General features: G+C 42.2%; 1 protein-coding gene across 1 annotated transcript; it reads right to left on the reverse strand.

Annotated features, from left to right (window-relative positions):
• On the reverse strand, nucleotides 1-25658 carry chrnb1l (cholinergic receptor, nicotinic, beta 1 (muscle) like). The gene is made up of 11 exons (XM_062066902.1): nucleotides 25470-25658; nucleotides 23860-23993; nucleotides 23735-23779; nucleotides 21245-21354; nucleotides 21046-21154; nucleotides 20822-20969; nucleotides 20541-20726; nucleotides 20261-20484; nucleotides 17829-18007; nucleotides 1259-1397; nucleotides 1-430 (listed from the first exon to the last, which is right to left on the reverse strand). Exons 1-11 carry the CDS (start codon nucleotides 25561-25563, stop codon nucleotides 290-292), a joined length of 1509 nt encoding a protein of 502 aa, XP_061922886.1. The 5' UTR covers nucleotides 25564-25658; the 3' UTR covers nucleotides 1-289.
• Nucleotides 25659-25727: the final 69 nt, after the last annotated feature.

Below are 25727 nucleotides of genomic sequence, written 5' to 3' on the forward strand. Positions count from 1 at the left end.
TTAATATGCAGGTCAATGCATGAAAATGTGTTGTTGTTGGTTGGTTTATGGATTTTATTTTTTTACAGCCCTGTAATTTAACCTAATTTATGAATACTCATAACCTACCTTGTTAGCCACTTTGTACTAGCATTTTTTTTCCATGTTTTTTTTTACTATTTAGAATGCACAGAAAAGGGAAGCACGTGTGTTCTTGTTATACTTAGTGATTGTGGATGATGGGCTAAAAGAAAATGCAGTTTTCCTTTAACATAACACAATAATGGATAAAAGGTGATTTGGCGCCCCCTTATGGGAAGGGGTTGTCAGGTGTGTAGTTGAAACTGGCGTCCAAGAACATGGCCAAGGTGCCCAATGTGGTGATGATGACGAAGAGCCACAGGAAGAGACGGTCCACCACAAGGGCGATGTACTGCCAGTCCTCTGTCATCTACACACACACGCACACGCACACACACACACACACACACACACACACACACACACACACACACACACACACACACACACACACACACACACACACACACACACACACACACACACACACACACACACACACACACACACACACACACACACACACACACACACACACACACACACGCACACACACACACGCACATGCGCACGCACACACACGGACACAAACATCAGTGTCAACTGCACAACAATGCATGCATTTGCAATTCCAAGACATTAGATGGCAGTAGTGTACAGACAATGGCATGTTGCCATAACCAGGAAGTAGTCTTTGCCATTAAAATTAATGTGGCAGTCTTTTGTTTTGTCTTACAAAGTGTTGTACGTGCTGAAAGTATTGTAATTATAACACACAGCTGTTTGATTGTAAAGTGCATCTTAGTTGTAATTTTCATTACCAAATTTGGAGGTGTTGAAATTGCCATGTAAAATTGCTAATGCTAATCTTTAGCATGTCTACGGCAAATTCAATGTAAATTAGCATCGAGCTAGCACATAATGTACTTCGGAGTGCTTTTTTCTGGCTCTGCTAGCATGGAAAAGTGTAAAATTACCTAGAGGGATTCTGGCTGAGTTCTGAGTGTCTGACTACTTGTTTCCCGGGCAAGTGCTTGAGCCGGTGCTAAGTTTGCACCCGGACGTGATGTCGCGTGCAACAAAGATAAGGAAGTATGGCACCATTTCATTTTGCGTGAATCGACAGAGTTCGGTCAGTATCAATAAAAGTATCGAATTTGGTACGTATCCTGAAACATAGGTGGGCCATGTTTCTTACCGCATCATCCGTGTCTTGCTTCTTAAGCTGCTCGGCCATGTAGGTCACGGCGGCGATGGCTGACTTCAGGTTGGGAGGAAGAATCAGACAGAAGCCGTCTGTTTCCGGAAGCCTCTGTAGCTTCACAGGGCTCTCACATCTTAAAAGAATGAAGAAAGCACATCTCAAATAAGGCTGCAGAGTCTAAGGCACTCTTGTGGTTCGACTCATTGACCAGTCCTATAACTTTAAAAAAAGATATGTGTAGTGTTCACATTTGAGCTCAAGTGAACCCAGTTGATTTGCACAAAATGATATGGCACCAAACCATTTGAGACATCACAGGCACAAGACATCAAAACAATGTTGAGAACTTGTTGAGTTAGTTCCTGACGTTCAGCAACTCAAACCTAACGTTGGAACAACATGCTTTTTGACGCTTATTCAATGTCAAGTTGTGATGTTGTTTTGACCATTTAAATTTGGTAATTTCCCAACCAAAAACATGGAGCCGATGTTATACACCAACATTGTCTCAATTTACATATACAACTATTTTGCAACGTTGTTTCAAAGTCAGTTTTAAAGGAAATCTATGTATAATCAACGTTGTATCCAGGGGAGTCACTGGATTTGAAGAACAGAGTTGACCTGAAAACAGCGCAGGTTCTAGTGGAAATAAACTTTTTTTTGCCTGAAAACAGGGGCTGGATGTCCACCCAAAGATATGTTGTCTGTGCACAAACTTTTTGATTCAGAATGGAAGAAATGATTGATTTGATTGAAGAAATCGAATTGGCAATAATGTTAGTTCCTGTTATCACTGTACTGGTAATTTATGGCATTTAGACCACAGGTGTCAAATTCAAGGCCCACAGGCCACACCTGGCCAGTAGGGATGGGTGTTATGGACTATCACAATAACCATTTATGATGAAAACAATAAAAGTAAAGATAAAAAACACCCATATAAATCTACTTTTTTGACTATGTCAAAGTCAGTGCATCCAGTTTTCAGAGCCCTCAAAACACGACTCTAAAATAACACTAAGGCTAATAAACTACATCAGTTAAGTAGCACAGCCACAGTATACTGTAAAGCTGTATTAGTGTGCTTTGCTCATCATACGGTATGATAATTATTTTTCTGTCAGCAATATTATAGACGTTATTATTATGAGTTTTACATTACAAATCAATCAGATAGTGGTATGATGCGACTTCAGTGTGAACTCTCAATCAATCAATCAATCAATGTTTATTTATAAAGCCCTAAATCACAAGTGTCTCAAAGGGCTGCACAAGCCACAACGACATCCTCGGTTCAGATCCCACATCAGGGCAAGCAAAAACTCAACCCAGTGGGATGACAATGACAAACCTTAGACAGGACCGCAGATGTGAGTTTTAAGACGCTTCTACTCTCCCGCGCTACGGTTGCATAATGGCGTATAATGATGACGCTTATCATAAGCATCATCATTATTCACCGAAATAGCCGGATACAAATTCAATTAGTTAACAAATTAGCAGAAACGGGCGAAAATAATGTTTTAGGAACTCGCGTCAATCAATGTTCCACCACTGATCGCCAACACGCTCTTCAGAGCAGACATCGAGGCAAAAGTCCCCAAAAGATACATTGATACCTGCTTTTTTCAGTATCACCAGTTCTGAAAACACTTTTTCCTCAGCAAGCCATTTCAATTCTTGGTGTGTGAGCACCAATCTGTTTAAAAAACGAACCAGTGTTTCCCACATATTTAATTATTTGTGGAAGCCAGTCAAAAATTCTGATTTGTTGCTCCCAGTTCACCCTTGCATATAAACTAATTATAAGGGAACTGCAGCAGTGTAACTGTAGGTGGGGCGTAATTCCGCTTCAGAACACATCTCATACACACATGGTTTGCCAGAGAATAAGATGCAGCAGAAATTATCTGTGAGGCACTTTAGCAACTTTGTCGCCATATTTAGCAAGTAGAAGAGGTACAGAACATATCTGAAGTCTTGCATTTATTCAGTAATCAAACACAAGCGGTCACTAAAGTATTTGTGTAAGAGTGGAGATCCGCCACCACAAGTCCAGGAAGCGTGCATTACCACAGAGTGTAGAAAACCTCCTGAAGCAAGCAACCCTAACATTATCACTTCGTACAAAGAAAACACAGCTCAGAGGCACTCTTCTGTTGTTTGGCAACACCACTGGTTTACTTATTTCACCAGGTAGGCAAAGTGTGGCCTTGGGGCCATTTGTTGAACACAGTTCTTTTTTATGGGCCCGTGGAGCATTGTAGGAATAAAATAAACAAAAAAAACACATCAAAAATGGAAAATAAAGAGAAGGGCATAACATAATAAGAAAAGGCAGTAATGTTGATATTAAACATGAATAAACATAAAGATTTGTCTTTAAATATATGTTTTAGCCTTTTTATTAGCCTATTTTATTTCAGATTACATGATGATGTCACGCTAACAACATGTTGAAAGAATACTATGAACAATATTGTTTTCATGTCCTTAACAGCGTCACACGACTGCTGTTCTTTTTAGAATATACAATAGCTGACAATTATTATTTATAAGCACAGTATTGTTTTGATATACTGGGAGGCTACAGGCTACTGCTATTCTTTGATGAATGTATTAGTTACTTCTTGGAAGCTGGTATAGTGATTTTAAAATGTTTTAATATTGTGCAAAACATTTTTTATTCCAGCAATTACCATATCTTCCGGGCTATAGAGTGTGCCGCACTAACTACATTTTTGGTGAAATTTTTAATTTTTTCATATATTAGCTGGACCAAACTGTAAGCCACGGATACATACGTTGCAAAATAAGTTATTTACACAGATATATTTTGTAAATGTTTATTTACAGACCTTAATTGTTTGCAAATGGTGTCTGTAACACTGCAGTAAAACAGCTGATTAAACAAGACAGAAGTTATTGTCATGGTCATTGTCAGCTAAACAGACTCAATAACTCCACTCAGATGTACTAATGAGTTTACTGAGGAATTTTTGGAACTGAAACAATACAAAATTAATGCCATTTTAAGTTAACAAAACTAACTCAGACACTCGTAAACGTGTTAGCATATTAGCTAATGCTAACGACACTAGCGTCATTACATTACGATAGCACGTACAAATGTGCATGAAAACACTCCTACAGACATCACACAGGAAGCTTTAGTAAGTAAGAATTGCTATAGTTACATTGTAAAACTTACAAACGTTGTTTGGGCTGATGAATGAAGAATCCATACAAGTATAAATGCTATGGGCGGCTAGAAGACTGAACGGCACTTCTACTTTCGGTTAAAATCCCTAAATAGAAGGAGGCTGCAACACCTGCATTGAGCAAACTCATCCAAAAGATGGCGCCATAGTACGAACTATAAAATACAATGTCAGCGTATTTAAAAAAAACAACTATTTGTATTATGGCCGTCAGTGACGAGCGATCCATAAATTGCAGCACCGTTTAATAAGCCGCAGTGTGTTAAGTGTAGGAAAAAAGTTGCGTCTTATAGTTTGGAATTTATGGTAGATTTAAAAGGTGAAATTAATATATGACATAAGCTTTTAACATGCAACTCAAGATATTTCAAGTCTTCTTTTGAATTCATTTTGATGGTTATGGCTTACAGCTTATGACAACTTCTACCTGAAAATTTCAGAAAATTTAGGGTTTATAAAAAATGAAAACCATTAACATCAAAATTACAACACATAAAAGCTTGACATATTTCATTTTGTATGTAATGAGTTAATATCACTTATTGGTTTCACATTAGAAGTTGAAATATCCCGAGGCCGGGATTGAACTCACGACATATATATATATATATATATATATATATATATATATATATATATATATATATATATATATATATATATATATGAGCGGTCGCACTCTCTTTCGCTCCCGATCGGGAATCCAAACAACTGCTCGGATTATCCCACACTTCCTCCTTTTTCTACTGTGGATCACGGATTTATATTTTAAACCTCCTCGGATACTCTACCCTCTTGAAAATGAGAGTCAAGAACGCGAAATGGACATACACAGTGACTTTTATCTCCACGACAATACATCAGCGAAGCACCTTGGCTTTGGAGCTAACGTGTTAGCATCATGCTTGTCTGCACATCGAGGCAAAGTGAACATGCCCCTGACTGGAAGGATAGACAGAAAGTCAATAATACTACTATTACTTCTACTATCAGGAGACACTGAACTCAACCCTGGACCTACAACAACACGGTTAATGTTGTCCCGACTGGCGAAGACTAGCAATGCTACTGCTAGCGTCGCCATCGAAGCTAACTCGGCTACCGGCTCATCTCAGCTCAAGCTCACCTGTGCTCCAGCGATCGGTGGCTCGGTGGAGGACTTCGCCCCGTTCATCGACACGGTCGGAGGCTCGGCGGCGGCGGTGGAGGACGACCCGGTCATCGGAGAAGGCATCAACTCAGCGGCGGTGAACGACGCGGCGGCTGCGGTGGACGGCGACCCAGACATCGGTGATTGCGGGGAACTGCACGAAATGGCGGGGGTCCACGCGGCCTCTACCCGGTCCCAGACGGTCGAGGACACGGCATACACAGGATTTAGAGGCGCCTTTACACAAACATTTTCGTTATTCTCTTTCTCTTTGTCTTCAAAAAAGCCCGCCAAAAGGAAACCCAACCCCACCCCCAGCAACCCTACCTGGCCTCCCTCTCTCCCCCTCTCCAACTCCGCCCCTCCCCCTCCCTCTCCCTCCCCCTTCACCTGGAGGACGATCAATATGCCTCTCTCTCTCTCTCCTCTCTCTCCTTGCTCTTCAACTTCAACAGCAATAATAACCAACAATTTTTCTGGTCAGTACCACAACACAGCGGACTCTGATGCTCTTTTTGGTTCCAGTGGACTACACATCATCCACCTTAATGTGAACAGCCTCTCTGGAGCCAAACTTGACCAAATCAGAGAAATGTTCCTCAACACGAAGGTAAAAATCTTGTGTTTCTCTGAAACCAAATTTGATCAAAGTATTTCTGACTCAGAGATAGAAATACAAAACTTTTCGGTTATCAGAAAGGATAGGAATAAACACGGTGGGGGCGTTTGTATGTATATTCACCAGGATATTAAATACATAACTCGCACTGATCTTAACCACAATGACCTGGAATCTGTGTGGGCGGAAATCAAATTTAAAAACGCTAAGCCGGTACTAATAGGGACTGTTTATAGACCCCCTAATCAGAGTGATTTCTATGGGGCTTTGGAAGAATGCTTGGCAGGGACAGACAACATGGAGAAAATTATAACTGGGGATCTGAACACAGATATTCAACGCAAAGATGCGCCTGTCTTCAGATCCTTCAGCAAGTTTTGTAATCTGCACGGTCTTTCCCAGCTAATAGCGCTACCCACAAGGGTGTCTGATTCCACCCAATCAACCATAGATCTCATTCTCACTTCAGACCGGCCTAAAATAAAAAATAGTGGGGTCATGATCTGTGGTCTTAGCGACCACTATCTAACCTTCTGCACCCGTAAAATAGCTAAACCTAAAGCCAATGGCCACATAACAGCCCAATCCAGATCCCTCAAAAAATACTCCAATGACAATTTCAATTTAAAATTAGATGAGTGGGACTGGTCCCCTGTGCTCGCGAGCAACCTGGTCGATGTTGCTTGGGATCGCTTCAAAACGGCGTTCCTAAAGATACTAAATGACATGGCTCCCGTGAAAACAGTCAGGATCAAAGCCCGCTCGGAACCATGGATGAATCCGGACCTATTAGCTGCCATAAAAGACAGAGACAGGAAATACTCTGAATACCAAAAATGTAAAACAGAAGTAGATAAACAACCCAATAATATCAACCTCAAATTACTCCTTTCAACTCTCAAAAAGCAATGCAATAAATTAAGAAATAAGTCAACCAACCTGACTAAATCCTTTAAAAAAATTACATTAACGACAAAATAGAGGAAAACACAAATAAGCCACGTGAGCTCTGGAAAATTCTCAACAACCAGCTTCCTGGTTGCAGCCAGAAACTTAAAACAAGACTCACCAACATCAGCATCAAGGAGGGTGACTCCCTCATTACAGACAAAATGGAGGTAGCTAGCAGACTTAACATCTTTTTCACCAGCATAGCCGCAACTCTTGTCAACAAGCTGTCCCACCACTCTGGTCGCTTTAGTGTAGAACACATTAAAGCCTTCTACAGAAAGCTAGGAGTATCCAACGATGATTTCAAATTAGAAATGGTCACAGCTGATGAGGTGTTTAAAAAATTGAGCGCGCTCCACCCTAACAAGGCCACAGGCCTTGATAATATTCCCTCCAGATTCCTCAGGGACTCTGCTTTCATCATTGCCCCGATCATCACGCACATAATAAACCTATCAATTACACAAGGCCAAGTACCAAAAGATTTTAAGATAGCAAGAGTAACTCCCCTCTTTAAAAAAGGAAGCAAATTGGAACCTGGCAACTACCGACCTGTTTCTATTCTCAGTTCCGTTTCGAAAGTAATGGAGAAAATAGTTAATGAACAGGTCGATAGTTACCTTGCCACTAATAAACTCATGAACAAATTCCAATCCGGCTTCAGAACTAACCACTCCACTGACACATGCCTTCTCTATCTGACCGACCACATCAAACATGAGGTGGATGCGGGCAAATACTGCGGCATGGTCATGCTGGACCTTCAGAAGGCCTTTGACACCGTTAACCACGCTATACTGTTGGATAAGCTCAGAGCAATCGGATTTAACAAAACCTCATGGAGCTGGATGCAATCTTACTTGGAGGGGAGGGAACAGGTGGTAGAGGTGAACGGCACCGTGTCCCCCCCCCCTCTCGGTGAGCTGTGGAGTCCCCCAAGGCAGTATATTGGGACCTTTACTTTTCCTAATATACATAAACGACATGTCATCGGCATGCGACCGTGAATTGTTTTTGTTTGCGGATGATTCTGCCTTGCTGGTATCCGACAAGAACAAGTCACAGGTGGAGAAAATCCTCAGTGCTGAGCTCTGTAGAACTTGCACCTGGCTCGCTGACAACAAGCTATCCATCCACTTGGGTAAAACAGAATCCATCCTGTTTGGGTCCCACATCAAACTTAAGAAAATCAATGACTTCACCATAAAAGTAGGTGACATTGTTATCACCAGGAAAGATGAGGTCACCTACCTAGGTTCCATTCTAGAGGCTAACCTTTCCTGTGATAAAATGGCAACCAAGGTAATCAAAAAGGTTAACCAACGAGCGAGATTTCTCTACAGAATTTCCTCTCTGGTCAACAAAAGCACCTTGAGGATTCTGGCGGGAACTCTCGTTCAACCCTTTTTCGATTACGCATACACCTCCTGGTACCCTAGCACCTCCAAAACCCTCAAATCTAAACTCCAAACATCTCAGAACAAGCTAGTCAGGTTACTTCTAGACCTCCACCCCAGATCCCACCTCACTCCTACCCACTTCTCTAAAGTGGGCTGGCTCAAGGTGGAGGACAGAGTTAAACAACTTGCACTGAGCCCAGTCTATAAAATCCGCTACACCTCCCTGATACCGAAGTACATGTCAAACTACTTCCTTAACGTAAATGACCGCCATAACCACAACAGGGGGTGCTCCACTAACCACGTTAAACCCAGATTCCGAACTAACAAAGGTCTTAACTCATTCTCTTTCTATGCCACATCAATGTGGAATGCGCTCCCAACAGGTATAAAAGAAAGGGCATCTCCATCCTCCTTCAAAACCGCAATAAAAGTTCACCTCCAGGCAGCTACAACCCTAAACTAACACCCTCCCCGGATTGCTAATAATCAAATGTAAACAATCAAATGCAGATACTTTTTCTTTTTCTTATGCCTTCTGATCTCTCTCTCTCTCTCTCTCTCTCTCTCTCTCTCTCTCTCTCTCTCTCTCTCTCTCTCTCTCTCTCTCTCTATGTTCACTACTTGCTGTCCATATCCCCCCCCCCCTCCACACCCCTGATTGTAAATAATGTAAATAATTCAATGTGATTATCTTATGTGATGACTGTATTATGATGATAGTATATATGATAGTATATATCTGTATCATGAATCAATTTAAGTGGACCCCGACTTAAACAAGTTGAAAAACTTATTCGGGTGTTACCATTTAGTGGTCAATTGTACGGAATATGTACTTCACTGTGCAACCTACTAATAAAAGTCTCAATCAATCAATCAATCAATCAATCAATCAAATGCTGAAATAGACTTTTACGGGATATTCTAATGATTTTAATTTTACCGATATATGTACATGCATGTTAATTACATTTGTTTGTTTGTATCAGATATGAAAAGTTCTGTTTTAAAACGGCAAAATAATGTTGATATATTTCGATCTTAAATAGTTATGTTTGACCTCCACAGAAAATGGGCACCCCAACACCCACTCCCATTTGTTTGGTACATGTGCTGTTGACGACCTTTCCAGGGACAAAGTAACATTTGCTGTCCAGCAGAGGACACAAATGCATGTGCAGCTCTTCTGAGCTCTGAGTGACAACAGCAACACACTACCAAAACACTGCTTGCAGGGTCAGGACCTTTGACCGGTTCGTTCCTATTACCCCCACATCACACACGCATGCACGCACGCACACACACACATGCGCACACACACACACACATAGACAAAAACAGGCACACACAGCTGCTCCACAAAGCAAAACATACAGTAAGACGAAACATTCTGGTGCAGCATTCCGCAAATGGTGTCCGGGCAACATGTTAACTTGCATCAATGGAAATAATGCAAATATATTTTTAAACACATGGACCATCTTTTTGAAGCCACAGCAACATACATCCAACCACTTGTTGGTTATGGTTACCACATAAATAAGTCGCTAACTAATCCACATCCTACTGCTGTCCTGAAATGAATAGTGTTTGTCGCAAACCTCTCCTGTAAAGCTCCGATCAACGCACAATTTTTATTCTACAGTGCAGCTGGGATAGGTTCCGTTGCACCTCTAATAATAAGTAATTGGGAAAAATATAGACATTAAAAAATATATATATGTTCTGTTAAACCACTATTGGTAATCTGTTCTTTTTATATATTTTGGTTTGAAAAATGTAACTTTGAACAAGTTGGAAACAGCTCCTTTAATTGTGGTTTATCAAAATTAAAAACATCTACAATCCTGTGATGAATCTGATTAAAACATTTAATAATTTGACAATACAAATTTAAATGCATTGTGCATTTTATTGCATTAATTATATATTAATTTAGTTTAGTTTAATTGTGCTTTCTATAGTAGAGGAGCTGTGGGGCCATTTTCAATCTGCAGTTTGTTTGTAATTGGGCTTGGGCATATTGTAAAAATAAAAATATTTGATTATTAATGACTAATGAAATGGACTATCAGATGTGACATTATTTAGTTGTTTCACCTTTAACACAAAGCCAAGATGTGGATATTGTGAAATGGCTTTTAGAATAGGAATGTCCAAATTGCCGCCCGTGGGCCAAGTACTGCATGCCGGTGTCTTCAGTTTAGCCCGCGAGACGTCACAAGTTTAATAAGGAATCTGGCCCACGGAGGTGTTTCTAAATTAATTGTAGATATCTGACATTTTAATTGCTGCGAATCAGAGGTTCGACTATCCGGCGTAGCCTCCTCTCCAGTACACCTGAATAGACCTTCCCGGGAAGGTTGAGGAGTGTGAGTATCCCACGATAGTTGGAACACACCGTCCGGTTCCTCTTCTAAAAGAGAGGAACCACCACCCCGTTCTGCCAATCCAGAGGTACCGCCCCTGATGTCCACGCGATGTTGCAGAGTCTTGTAAACCAAGACAGCCCCACAGCATCCAGAGCCTTATGGAACTCTTGGCAGATCTCATCCACCCCAGGGGCCTTGCCACCGCGGAGATTTTTAACTACCTCAGCAACCTCAGCCCCAGATATAGCCCACCACAGATTCCCCAGGCACAGCTTACTCATAGGAAGACGTGTTGGAGGGATTGAGGAGGTCTTCGAAGTATTCCCTCCACCGATCCACAATATCCGCAGTCGAGGTCAGCAGAACACCATCCTCACTATACACGGTGTTGATAGTGCACTGCTTCCCCCTCCTGAAGCGGCGGATGGTGGTCCAGAATCGCTTCGTAACCATCCGGAAGTCGTTTTCCATGGTTTCCCCGAACTCCTCTCATTTCCGAGTTTTTGCCTCCGCGACCGCTGAAGCCGCACACCGCTTGGCCTGTCGGTACCTGTCTGCTGCCTCCGGAGTCCCACGAGCCGAAAACTTGACCACCGAAAAAAGATTTTGATCACCAAAAATCGCGAGGCCAAAACCGGATGTAAAAAAAACGCACGCCATTTTCTGGAGCGTTGTCAGCATCTACAAAATGTGAAAATATTAAGACAACAGTGGCGGCTTTTAAGAAGAGAAAGTCCAACTGGAGCAAATCCGCCAAGCACTTGTGACGTCATGCTTGCTGTTGCTCGCCTCTTTCGTCAGGGACATCGAGGGACGGAAGTAAAGCGTCTCGAAACACGATTACATTTCATAAAACCAGAAAAAGATGCTGGACTTGTTGCTAGTTGTTTTGAACAGAAAACTAATTAAAAGTCTACTCTCTAGACATTTGAAAAAATCTCAAAGTACATTGTACAATAAGCAGCAACAATTGAAAATATGGCAAAACGATAAAAAAAAAAGTTATTACTAATAATAATAACATATTTGTTTTTTACATGTATGTATACATTTTTTGAGCCTTTTTAAATAAATATAATATATAATCATAGCAAATGATGCAAATAATTCCATGACGTCATGGTGACCAGGCCCATAACCACGCCCCCACCATCCCAGGTATCTTGGCAGCAGTGTTGGGTTAGTTACTGAAAACCAGTAACTAGTTACAATTACTAGTTACTTTATTTCAAAAGTAACTCAGTTACTAACTCAGTTACTTACACCAAAAAGTAATGCGTTACTGTGAAAAGTAACTATTTAGTTACTTCTTTTCCCCCCCTTTTTTTTAAGGCTCCCATTAATGCCCTTTTAGCCTTCATTTCAGTACTGTTATTGCACTGGAGAATAATACAATCTGTTGATCAACTTGACATGCATTTGCATCACTGAACTCAGAAAGCAATGTGGTCTACATACAACACACAAAGACAAAGATATGTTTCAAAGGGCCAATTTATTTCAGGCCAGAAAAAATTGACAAAACTATTTTAAATAGCTGCAACATAATGCCACTTTAACTTTAACTCTAAGTAGATAGGATCTTTGATCCAAGACACAACTTACATTTAACTAAAATGTTATTTTCTTTGTGCTCGACAAAAGAAAAGTAGTGAGAATGTCTCCATGTTAAAAAACTCGACTTCTGGCTTCGCCATGATGTCTTGTTAGTTGTTATGAGAGTAGCGTATGTGTGTGTGTGTGTGTGTGTGTGTGTGTGTGTGGCCCTTTAAGATATGACAGCATGAGAGGTGAGTGACGTCTGTGAGTGAGTGGGCGAGAGAGGTGAGGGAGCGGCGACAGTGAGTGCGTGTAGGTGCTCTAGCTTGCTGGATGGCTGCGTCCAATAAAGTCACAAAGTTGCAACAAACCGCCGGGCTCGTCATTCACCCTCAGCTGTAAAGACCCTCTTCCGGGTAAAGTGAAGGTTGTTAGACCTGCGGGGAGGCGTGCTTTCTGTGGGTGGGGGAAAGCACGCCTCTTCTTTTCCACCGGAGCGCTCCAATAAGACACACTCAGATCTTCAGTTTCTAACCGATACTACATAAAAATAACGTAAAATAACGCAGTAACGCATCATGCAGTAACGGTAACTGAGTTACTGTATATAAAAAAATAACGCGTTAGATTACTAGTTACCGCCGAAACTAACGCCGTTACAGTAACGCGTTACTTTTTAACGCGTTAGTCCCAACACATTAAAAGGGACTTATCATGCAAAACCAACTTTTTTTAGCTATTGGTATCTGTGTGACATTTTTCCCAGGTGTGACGTCAGTGGATATCTCCGTATATGGTAAAGATTTACCCGAAGATTTTTGCCTGAGTCCACCATCGTAGTCAGTAAGGTTATTTTCTTTTACAGTCCGCTTGTTGTGGGACTTGTACATGCGCATCAGTGACGTGCGGTGAGGTACATGTCTGGTGAGGCACTGACTTCATCACAGTCAGATTTACAAACATATGAACCCTAAAGAGTATCTTATTCACCATTTGATTGGCAGCAGTTAACGGGTTATATTTAAAAGCTCATACCAGCATTTTTCCCTGCTTGGCACTCAGCATCAAGGGTTGGATTTGGGGGTTAAATCGCCAAAAATTATTCCCGGGCACGGCGCTGCTGCTGCCCACTGCTCCCCTCACCTCCTAGGGGATGATCAAGGGGATGGGTCAAATGCAGAGGACAAATTTCATTACACCTAGTGTGTGTGTGACAATCATTGGTACTTTAACTTAACTTTAACTTTACACATACAAACTGTAGCACACAAAAAAGCCCATTTAATAAAAAAAACGTTATTATGGTCTTACCTTTACTTATAAATGAAGTCCATGCGCCGCTGTTGTGCTGGATAATGCACCCCCGCCGTAGAATGCACCCCCTGACGGGAGTGTTATATCAACTAAAGCCCACACTTAAACTTTCCACGTGCAAGATTGAATCTATTTAAAAAAGTTATTTAATAAGAAGCCAAAAAGTGCAAAAACAATAATGTTCGTGTTGGAGGAGTTGTGAATGAATGAAATATGAAATCCGTGCTGCAGTCTGCAGGTGTACCTAATGTTGTGGCCCTGCAGTCATTCACAACTCCTCCAACACGAACATTATTGTTTTTGCACTTTTTGGCTTCTTTTTAAATAACTTTTTTAAATAGATTAAATCTTGCACGTGGAAAGTTTAAGTGTGGGCTTTAGTTGATATAACACTCGCGTCAGGGGGTGCATTCTCTACCACCAGGAGGCGGGATTACTGCGAGCCTCAGCCAGTGCGTCTTCGCAGCAGTTTTATGATTGCTCAGCACAAGAAATACTTACACACATACAGTTGTTGACAAAATACACTGTACATTATATACCTCAGCTAACTAAACTATGGAAATGTATAATATAGTTCATATAGCAATACGGTCTCACTGCACAGCAGGCCAGCAGTTAGCCGAGTCCGCAATCCATGTTGAGGCACAACGCAGTGACGTGCCTCAACTGGCTGCTGATCACCGCACCGTCTCTTCTCAGTATTTGAACGGCAAATGTGAAAATTCAGCGATTTTGAATACAAATAATCTAAAACTGGTGAAGTTAAATGGAAAATAACTTTATAGTATAATCACTGATTACATATAACAATTTAACCCTTGTGTGGTGTTCATATTGTTGTTACTCAGCCAGTGTTTGTGGGTCTGATGGACCCGTTGCATTTTGTGGCTTTTATGCCTCACAATCAAACACTTTTATGTTAAAATACTGACTTATCCCTAAAAACATCTGTAATGAAGTGCTTCGAGAGGCTGGTAAAGGAATACATTGTCTCCAGACTTCCCCCCAATTCGACCCATACCAGTTTGCTTATCGCCCTAACCGCTCCACAGAGGACGCCATCTCCTCTGCACTCCACCTGAGCTTTGCACATCTGGAAGGAAAGGACACACACGTGCGGATGTTTTTTCTGGACTTCAACTCGGCATTCAACACCATCATCCCGCAGCACTTGGTGAGCAAACTGGCCACCCTTGGATTCAGTACCCCCCTATGCAACTGGCTGCTTGACTTCCTCACAGACAGACCCCAATCTGTGAGAGTGGGCAACAACACCTCCAGTGCCATCTCCCTGAGCACCGGCTCCCCCCAGGGCTGTGTCCTGAGTCCGCTGCTGTTCACGTTGATGACCCATGACTGCTGCGCCAGGTCCACTACTAACCACATTGTGAAGTACACGACAGTAGTGGGCCTCATCCGTGACAACAACGACATGAACTACAGGGAGGAGGTGAAAAATCTGGTTGACTGGTGCAGAACCAACAACCTGGTCCTGAACGTCGACAAGACCAAGGAGATCATCGTCGACTTCAGGAAGCACCAGTCCAGCCACGCTCCACTCTTCATCAACGGCGCAGCGGTGGAGATAGTAAGCAGCACCAAGTTCCTGGGGGTGCAGATAACTGACAATATGACCTGGTCCCTACACACCGGAGCTCTTGTAAAAAGAGCTCAGCAGCGCATGCACTTTTTGCGTCAGATGAAAAGAGCACAGCTCTCTTCCCCCATTCTCAGCACATTCTACAGAGGCACTATAGAGAGCCTACTGACCAATTGCATCTCTGTCTGGACTGGAGCCTGCAGTGCCTCAGACTGGAAGTCTCTCCAGAGAGTGGTGAGGACCGCGGAAAAGATCATCAGGACTCCTCTTCCTTCTATCCAGGAGATCGCAAAAAGCCGCTGCCTGACCAGGGCTCAGAAAATCTGCAGAGACTCCTCCCAACCCCACCAAGGACTGTTTTCACTGCTGGACTCTAGAAAGAGGTCCGCAGCCTCTGTAGCAGAACCTCCAGGTTCTGTAACAGCTTCTTCCTTCAGGCCGTAAGACTCTTGAACGCATCATAATAATCCCCTCAACTCCCCCCAAAAATGGATGAACTCGCTGGAATATAAAGACAATATAACATACATCCATAAACGTGGATGCATATGCAAAAGTGCAATATATTTATCTGTACAGTAATCTATTTATTTATATCTGCACCTTGTTGCTTTTTTATCCTGCACTGCCAACCAGCTAATGCAACGAAATTTCGTTGTTATCTGTACTGTAAAGTTCAAATTTGAACGACAATAAAAAGTAAGTCTAAGTCTAAGACCCACAAACACTGGCCGAGTAACAACAATATGAACGTTGCATGGAATTTTCTCTGCCAGTTTCTGCATCCCACAGGGATTCTTCTTTTGTGTTTCTGCACCTGCGGTTCCCACACAAGGTTGCAACATTGTTTGTCAACACTGTCTGCGCTCATTTTGTCGCACATTTGACCCTCCGATGTTCTGTGTACCTACACTCTGTCCTCCCCGTCTAGGCCTGCTGTGTGTGTGTGTGTGTGTGTGTGTGTGTGTGTGTGTGTGCGTGCGTGCGTGTGCGTGTGTGCGTGTGTGTGTGGGCGTGTGGTACACAGAACATCAATTTCCACACTTCTATTAGCCCCGGGTCCAGTGGACCCTGGACATCTTATATGTAATAGAAATGTGTAGGGGGGGGGTGTATGGTTTGTGTTCATTAAATATGTATTCTGATATATGTTCTTCACAGAAAATGAGCCAAAGCCAGTGAGTCTCAGTTTGAAAAATTCATTAATTGTATCATTTTTCTTTTAATAAAAATCGAAAACGGGTCCCACAGACCCGAACACCACACAAGGGTTAATTAATTTTTTTTCTTTTTACATTTTTTTTCTTTCCATGATGGCACGTGAGGCCCCGCCTCACCTGCCTCCACTGACTGCACGTCACTGATGCGCATGCATCCTCCACTGTTGCCATTACTGATACAAAGTAGCCTATAGTTCAGAATTATATCCGTCAGTAGTCTCCATATGGAAGCGCTAAAAACTACAACATTGCTGACAGGGAGAAGATGCAGTCGAAGTAGAGGCACGTAAATAAGACCGCCCACAAAACAAAGCACCCTGAAGAGATGGTCAGAAAAGGGCTTGAAGGTGGTCTGTTAAACACAATCTATGAAAAAAACCCCAATACATGTTATTTAGACCACAATGAAAAAATATCTTAATCCGACCCCTTTTATGCTGCATTTGCTGGAAAGTTTGACACTCATGCCTTCCAGGTTCTAAGAAAAAAACGGGGTGTGCATTGTCAAGCGGGCACCTTCATACAGTCTGCACACACTTGGATGGCATCGTGTTTATGGCGTGTGCGGCTGAGAGCATGCAGCACGCACCGCAGCGGACGGCGCCAGGCGTCAGCAAGGTTCTGACAGGTTCTGAGAGTCGCCTAGAAACGGAGCGACAACAGAACGAGCAACCGTGAAATGTGTATGTGTGTGTTTGTGTGAGTGTGTGCGTGTGCATATAGTCATTGTGGAGCTATGTTATGCTTTACATGCCATCCTCATTCCACAGCTTGCATTGACAACTGCTGACACACACTGGCCAGTCATAATGAAACCCACAAATACTGCACGTCCACAACAAGCATAAGGGTGCATACATGCACACAACTCCCATAAATGAGCTGCAAAGATTGACTTCTCGCCTGTTTAATACACTTGACTCAGATGTTGCCCTGCCAAGTCCTGCTCCAGCATCCACACACAAATCTTCACACTCCCTCCACCTACTTTCAGCAGGATTAGACCCTGATGCCCAACCTAAACAGCAGATTAGGCGCTGGCGACTGTGGGCGGAGTTAGGGGCTTAGCATGACTCAGATTCCCTGGTAATGGGCCAAGATGGCTAGGACCTGGCTTCTGCCTAAGGAGGCTGTTTATGTGGAAGTAAATGATTCTTTACATTCTTTACCTGCCTCTCCAGGGTATGACAAGATCTGGGTTGATCTTGCGAAAGAAGTACTCCCCTCCCGGCTGGCGTTCGTTGAAGTTGGGGACGGGGGTTTCGTCGCAAGAGTCCTCCTTCAGCACACACTCGTCTGGCTCCGGTCGGGTCATGCCGATGTACTTGGGCAGGAAGTTAATGCAGAGCTAAAAACAACAAAATATCAGAGAACGTCTACTGAACCATTTGGATTCTCCGGACTGTAGATCAGCGGTTTCAAACTTGCGCTGGAGCCCTCTACTTGACTTCATAGTTTAGTGTAATTGCGCCTCTGCATGGCTAATAGTTGAATATATTATGGCCATCTTGAATCCCATCAGAAAGAACAACTACAATACAGCACAATAACTAAATGATACAATGGGCAACACAATAAGCAACTTCCTGTAAGGAAGCGGAAGTGGTTCGGACCATCTTATAGGAAACTCAACAGTGTCAAAATATAACATTTTTCAAATTTCAAATTCCTTAAGGCCTACCATATTTCTGAGTGACTATAGCTGCTGTTGGAAGTAGATGACAAATTTAGTCAGGCAGGTAAAATGTGATATAGTGGAACCTCAATTCACAAATGCCTCAATTTGCGTTCATTTTGGTCAATGAGCGTTTAGATCGAGCCAAATAGTGTGCGACCAATGTCTCGGTGTACAGTCGCTTCATTAATTTTTTCATTTATTTATTAATTTTGTTTGCCGCCAGAACTCTATGTGGACTGCCTTTTTGATGAAAACGCTTCCTAGAAAATGCCATTTTGAAGAGATGGGCCCCCGACGCCACATCCCGTTGACATTTTTTGCTCGGAGTAAACCGCTGCAGCGGTGCCAAAAGCACATGGATTGGCTGACAAATATGGAAGAAACAAGTCCACATTTGCAACCTTTATCAAAAAAAAGGACGTTTATATGGTTGCGGACTCTGCCGAAGGAGTTCAATATCTTCGCAAGAACGGAGAGAAAGTGCAAGACAAGGTGGAAAAGCTGTTGCTGGTCTAGCTAAATTTGAAGCACCTAGCCGGCGATAGCATTTGAGAGTCATTTATATGGCGACTTGATGCCTAAAAGTGACCATGCTGGAACACAGCATGGAAAACCAGTTTAAGGCGATTGGAAAAGTTTAAAAAGAGGATCCATCATTCACAGCGTTGGGTGAAGCATTGCCGCTGATGGCGAGGCTGCTCAGACAAAGCTGCCATTTCAACTCAGATTTGATCTGCGAAGGGGACTTTCTACTTATCTTTTTACTGTGATATGACCTGACTTTTTTTGGGAAAAAGATGTCAGAGGGGACCTTTATTTCAGCAAAGGAGAATGCAGTACCGGAACACAAGCCTCACACTGCACGTTTGTGCTAGCGCTAGCGGTGGGTGACGCTATGCTTGTTTACCACTCGCAGATTGTTCAACAAGTGCCACAAATAGTCAAGGACACAAGGAAAACTTACTTTCTCTTTTTGTTTTTTTCTGTAGCAACATGTTTGGTAACATTTTGGACTGCACCAAAGGGACTTTTGTATTGTGAGGACGCATTGACAGTTAAGCTGGCTGTTGTTGTTGCTCAGAAGGCACAAGACATCAAAACAAAGTTAAGAACTTGTTGATTTAGGTCCTGACATTGAGCAACTCAAACATAACGTTGAAACAACATACTTTTTGACAACGTTTAATCAATGTCAGGTTCTGATGTTGATTTGACCATTGAATTATGGTAATTTCCCAACCAACAACATGGATCCAACGTTGGACATCAATATTGTCTCAATTTATAAATACAACTATTTTGCAACGTTGTTTTAAAGTTAGTTTTAAAGGACATGTATGTATAATCAACGTTGTGTCAATTTCTTGTGCCTGCTGGGTGTTGTGTTTGGATAAAAAAAAGATATTTGAGCCATTACCTGCTTTGTATGTTATTTTGATACATATACAGTATATACACACATTATAGTGTCTTCAAAGTGTGCATTCTTTAATATGAAATAGGGACTTTTGTTGAAGCTAAAACCTGGGGATAGGTTGATTGGCAACACTAAATTGGCCCTAGTGTGTGCATGTGAGTGTGAATGTTGTCTATCTGTGTTGGCCCTGCGATGAGGTGGCGACTTGTCCAGGGGGTACCCCGCCTTCCGCCCGACGCAGCTGAGATACGCTCAAGCAACACCCACGACTCCGAACGGGACAAGCAGTAGAAAATGGATGGAAAACCAATTACTCATGTTTACATTGTTTTTTATGGGGTAATCTGTTTCACTATGTGACCGTTTCGGTCGGCGAACCATGTTCAAAAACCAATTAAGTTTGTAGATCGAGGTCCCACTACATGTGTTTTACCCTTCATCCTCCATCGACCCACAGGTAAATTGAGTTTGAGACCCCTGCTGTAGATGGAGAACCAATAACTCACCTTTCGAACCCAGTTGGGCATGATGTGCGTGCTGGGGCTGCGGTGGTGCAAGTTGAGAACGACCACACTCAGGATGACAGAGAAGGTGACCAGGATCATGGTGAACATCACGTAGTTGACAATAATGGGGATGGCCAGCGACGTCTCAGGGACTTTGTCCGCCAGCAGGAGCATAAAGACAGTCAAGGCGATCAGGACCGAAATGGAGAGGGTCATCTTCTCGCCTGAAGATAAGTTGAGAAAGTGACTGAACAAGTAAAAGTGTTGTTTTTGGACTGACCTGCTCCGGGGGGCAGGTAAAAGACAAAAATGGCCAAGACGCTGGTTAGGATGCAGGGAACGATGATGTTGATGATATAGAAGAGAGGCTTCCTCTCGATGATCAAGTAGAAGGTAATGTCCTCATACAGATCATCCTTGACGTTCTTCCTCGAGGGCTTGTGGCATATGGCCCACTCCCCGTTCTCTGTTGGTGAACACAGGAAGTGGAATTAAAGACAGTAAAAGTAATAGCTCAGTGTCAGAATGAGCGGGGACATGCAGAAAAACTTCCTCACCCACCCGTGAATGCATTCTCGTCAATGACAATCTCCCGGATCTCGTTGCCGTCATCGTCCAGATAATACTGCAGATCCACTTCCGAGGCGTCATACGTATACGAGCGGAATATCATGCTGCAGTTTTGCCAGTCGAAGGGGAAATATGCAACCTGAAGGTTGTATTCATAAGAGGCTATGAGGTAGAATATTTCAATATGGAGACCATGCTCTGCGACCAGACTGCACCTCGATAGAGCAGGAGCTGCGGTAGATGGCCGGCGGGAGCCAGTTGACTGTGCCGTCATTGTACACCAAGACGTTGACATAGAGCGCAACATCAAACTGACCGTCATTGCTGTGGAGAAAACCAAGGAAATATGCCGTAAAATTTCAACTCCTCTGTAAAATATAATCTTATTGGGGTTTAATTGAGAGTAACACTCACTTGTTTATGAGGTAGATATCAGGGCGCCACACCTTGTTTGCAGGAATCCTCAAAACATTAATGTTGTCATAATCTTTTGGGTCCCATGACAGGCGGTAGTCGCGCCACTCCTTTCATTCAAAAGTTTAGAGAAGTGAGAAATTAATTTGCATTGCGTCCCGATGACCGGCATTTTACCAACAAATTCTTCATGTATTTTTTGCTCCTGAAGATGGATCTGGCAGTTTTTAATCTCCCATAATATCAATTAGTTTTGGAGTAATTGATAGATAACTAACTGTACTTGGAACGCCCCCTTTCTATTGCCAGACTCAATATGCCACCCCCTCTTGATGTGATGTCATCTACAGAACTGGATCTCATTTCCCCGCATAGACAGTGTGGATAAAGGCATGTAAAACTGTTATTTTTATACTTCATTGCATGTTTTTTTCACCCTGGTCCATGATTACTTCAATACTGATATGGTTAACATTATTAACAAAAATGAATATAAAAAAATCGCCATTTCGGAACTTCCCTGCTCTGCCATCTCTTCTTCCAAGCACACCATAGCCTAATGCTTTTTCAGCATTCTCTCAAGCATCTTGAGAAAAATATCAGTCAAAAAGGGAGGAATTAATTTGCATTATGTCCAGATGATTCCTGATTTTTGGCGTCACATGACAGAATCATTCAAATGATCTCTGCAAATGACACTCCTCTCGCTTGTCCCGCCCCTTTTTGCGCCAGTTAATTTGACTGAAGAGGTCCATACTTTCCTCATATTGCCAATTTTTGAAAATGTATGCAGGCTGACCCATTATTTAGTTGTATAGCTACAACCTGAAAAAATGCATCTGGCAGCCATCTCTGCTAATTCCTTCAAACTCTGCATGAAAATAATCTGGGATGAAGATGCTACCAAAACATATACTACACAATATAAAATAGCCTCCAGTCTTCTGTAGGTGACGTCAGCAGGATTTTGGAGCCAAAGGTGGGAGTCTCAAAATGTGCTGAAACTTGTTCGAAAACAAACCTAGAATTACTACTGTGGGGGAATTGTACCCGTGGACATAATTTTTAAGTCCAGAACTATGTAATAAGTGCCAATGTTGTCAGCATTGGAGGGTACCTTTAAGTTTAACTGTAAAGGTTTTATTGCATTTTACTGTAGCTTCATCCTGAATTTCCACTTGAAAGCCAAATATCCCTAACGTTTTATGAGTAGTGTATATAGCGAAGTGATGGGCCGTCAGGACCAGCAAGGCCTTCTCTGCTGACCTAACATAACCAGAAATCATGATCCTAATTAAAGATAAAATTATTTTTTGATTTACTTTCCCTAAATATCTAAAAGTATTCATAATCTCTTCATATCATATTATGCTCCTTCCAGTGCTGTTTTTAATTTTAGTTTGTATCCAATCAAAGTTCAGCTATCTTATGTTGCCATGCTGTACGAAATCTGCCAGAGGCCTTCAGAATCAACAATGCGGGCGTTGTGCACTGTAAGCGATCGGGGACATACAGTGATAGACAGTTGCGATAGCCAATCAGATCACAAGTTGTTGTCAGTAAGGCCTTCTAGATGGCTTAAGGTTGAACGTGACATTTACGCGTCCTGTGATTGGATATTCATCAGGACCGTTAGCGGATGGATTTGAGAACACATAGACTTGAGAGACAGTTGCGATAGCCAATCGGATCACAAGTTGTTGACAGTAACCTATCTAAGTAGCCTGATGTTAACGAGACTGTGATTGGATGCTCACTTGTCATTCCAAAGTGAGTATCCATTCACAAGTTTCAATATAGCAGGAAGCAGGAAGTGTTGCGCTGTAGCCAGACCGGGATAGCAGTCAAGGAGAACAAAACGTTGATTAGGTGGCAGATATGTATTTGCAAGGCCATTTTCAAGAAGGATAATTAAAGAGAAACAACATCTTGTGGAGACGATCGGCCAACCCTGGAAGCTAGCTCATCTGTTCTGGCGATGAAATGCTTGCCATTTTCACTCGACTAAGCCAACGACAAGAGGTACCATTGGCTTATACTGCGTATAATAGGTCCTACTAATTATGAGTTCAAATATCTTATTTTTTCACTTTTAATATGTTTTTTGAAATTAAAAAGGTTGATAGTACCACATAAGATATGTTTTAATTGCCGATGCCTTTTAATTGATTTTTTAATTCGCCAGAAATTAACCCGTTTTGTATACTGTTGATGAATGCCCAGTAGGGCGTAAATATGTTCCTGTATAGTATTTTTTCAGCAACGGTCATGTGGTGACATCAATTATAGTATTTTGAGAAGTAATCTTTGTCGTCGGACACCACTGAAGGCCTAGGTGGGAATCGCACAGCCCGCCACTGATATAGCAATATGGCCTCCGAATCATTAGATTTTTCAGTGTGGGAAAAAATGCCAATTTCTCCACTTTAAATGGAAAGCATGAGAATAAGAGTGAAGATGCAAACATGGGATGCTTAAAACACGACATACCAGATTCATGAACACGTTGGTCGTCATCTCTCCGTTCTTCTGGTTCTGTAAATTCGAGGTCATCCATTAGTAATTGGTACATTTCAGAGCGGATGCATTTGCATGTGTGAGTGTGCAAGTGGTACCAAGCTGACGAGCTGGGAAAGGGTCATCCCCACACGCACCATCACCCTCTCCTCCCAGTACTGAGCTGGCCGCACCTTTAGGTTGTAGTTCTTAAAGATCTTTTGATGGAGCCGCCGCTCTATTTCTGACGCCCCTGAGCAAACACAAGGCATGCAGCATTTATTGTGTGCTTAAACTAAGAGTCATTGGTGCGATCACCCATAAGGGTGCTGACATTCTTTCAGAATGTGTCCCAACTAGGACAGACTGGACTCCCAGAGTGCACGGAGAGCAAGGCAGGTGCTGGTGGTGTGCGACGGGTAGCAAAGGTGACTGAGCTAATGTAATTGATATGCAGCAGGGGAGTGGGATGAAAGGGATGTCTGGGATACCAGCGCCATATGGGCCTGAAATAGACTCTGATTATCAAACAATGATGTGTTAATATGTTTCATCAAATGTGCCAGAGAACACTGTCTCACAGGATCTTTAGGAGTAGAACAATAGAAAAACCTGCTTGTTTGAAGAAGAGGTGATCAGGTGGTTGTTTGCCTTTGTGACATGAGGTCAAAGTTTAACAGAGTTTACAGGTCAAAGAAAGCATCTTTCTTGGTATAAAAATGCATTGAGTCATCAGTTTATAGTCAGACTCTCCTCTTAAGACATTTTGGATGATTGTAAGTTTCCAACTTTTTGGATAAACTTTGGGAAAATCAAAATCCCAGCACACAAAGCAGGGTTCTAAGGCTAAGTTCACACTCATCAGGTTTGGATCAGTTAAACAGAACTCTGGTCTGCACAAAGACATCGATTTTAGCATTAGCATTTGACTGAAAATGGGCAAGCATCTTGGTTTTGATCTTGTTTTACCTCATTAGTTTTAAAGCAGAAGTGTGTTGTTAATTTATTACTATATGCTTTTATTATTTACTGCCTTTACTGCCCTTATTGTCTTACGTGGCCTATGCAGCACTTTGGTCAACCTAGATTGTTTAATGTGCCATATAAATAAAGTTTGACTTGACCTTTTATAATTATAATAATAAAACAAAATCAAACAAAGACTTGACTGCCAGCACTGCTTGTCTGGTCAAGTGTGCACACCATCATCCCAACCCTGATGTGCACCAAACATGGCCTGAGAGATGCAAGTGGACTCTGGTGCAATTAGATTGCCTGTGAGCGCTAAATGCAGCAGTGTAATACGCAGAAATGACAAACAAGTACAAGAAAATGTTCTAGAAGTGCTGACTCTCCGCTCTGCTCTCTCCCTCTGTGTGTGACAACTCTTTAAAAGTTTTAGTTGAATATAAAATTAATAACAGCATTTTGGTTTAGATCATATATATACTGTATATCACAGGATGTACCCAATCAAGTCGTTACATGGTGCAAATGTCCTTTACTGCGCAATCTTTTGTCCCATGATATAAGGCTAAAAGTGGACTGCAGCAAAGTACGCATCTTTTCTAAATCTTTGGTCCAGACCACACGTGTTAGCACAGCCTTAAAAGCATGCTTGGATGGATGCATTCCCACCAAACATAAGTGACCTGTGACCTCACAAATGTTTGAAAAGTCCTACAGTTATTCTACAAATGTTCTAAATGCAAACAATACATATCCTTACCGGTAAAAGAGAGACACAGGAATGCGATTGTGAGTTGTCTGATCCGTAAAAGAACGTTCTCCATCATTCTATTTGGTCCGCTTGTAGCCATCATGACATTTTCTTGTGGAAGTCCAAAGACCACCTCTACAGGCACCCAGATGCAGGCACGGATAAACCTTCCAATAACTCCAGGTGGGTAGAAGTCATCTAATCAGCACCTTTTGGCAGCCCCCTCTTCTTTGTCTTTGCCCGGTTGGGACCATAGCAGGGAGTGAC

Source organism: Entelurus aequoreus, linkage group LG12 (assembly GCF_033978785.1).
Source record: "Entelurus aequoreus isolate RoL-2023_Sb linkage group LG12, RoL_Eaeq_v1.1, whole genome shotgun sequence".
Lineage (NCBI taxonomy): Eukaryota > Metazoa > Chordata > Actinopteri > Syngnathiformes > Syngnathidae > Entelurus > Entelurus aequoreus.

What these genes read in the sequence shown, in the direction of transcription:
- chrnb1l (XM_062066902.1), bottom strand. Translation starts at nt 25,563, where the DNA reads ATGATGGCTACAAGCGGACCAAATAGAATGATGGAGAACGTTCTTTTA. An exon ending in TGACGAGAATGCATTCACGG is followed by an intron (nt 20,727 to 20,821) that starts GTGGGTGAGGAA and finishes GTTCACCAACAG; the next exon opens with AGAACGGGGAGTGGGCCATA. An exon ending in TGCCCAACTGGGTTCGAAAG is followed by an intron (nt 18,008 to 20,260) that starts GTGAGTTATTGG and finishes TGTTGTTTTTAG; the next exon opens with CTCTGCATTAACTTCCTGCC.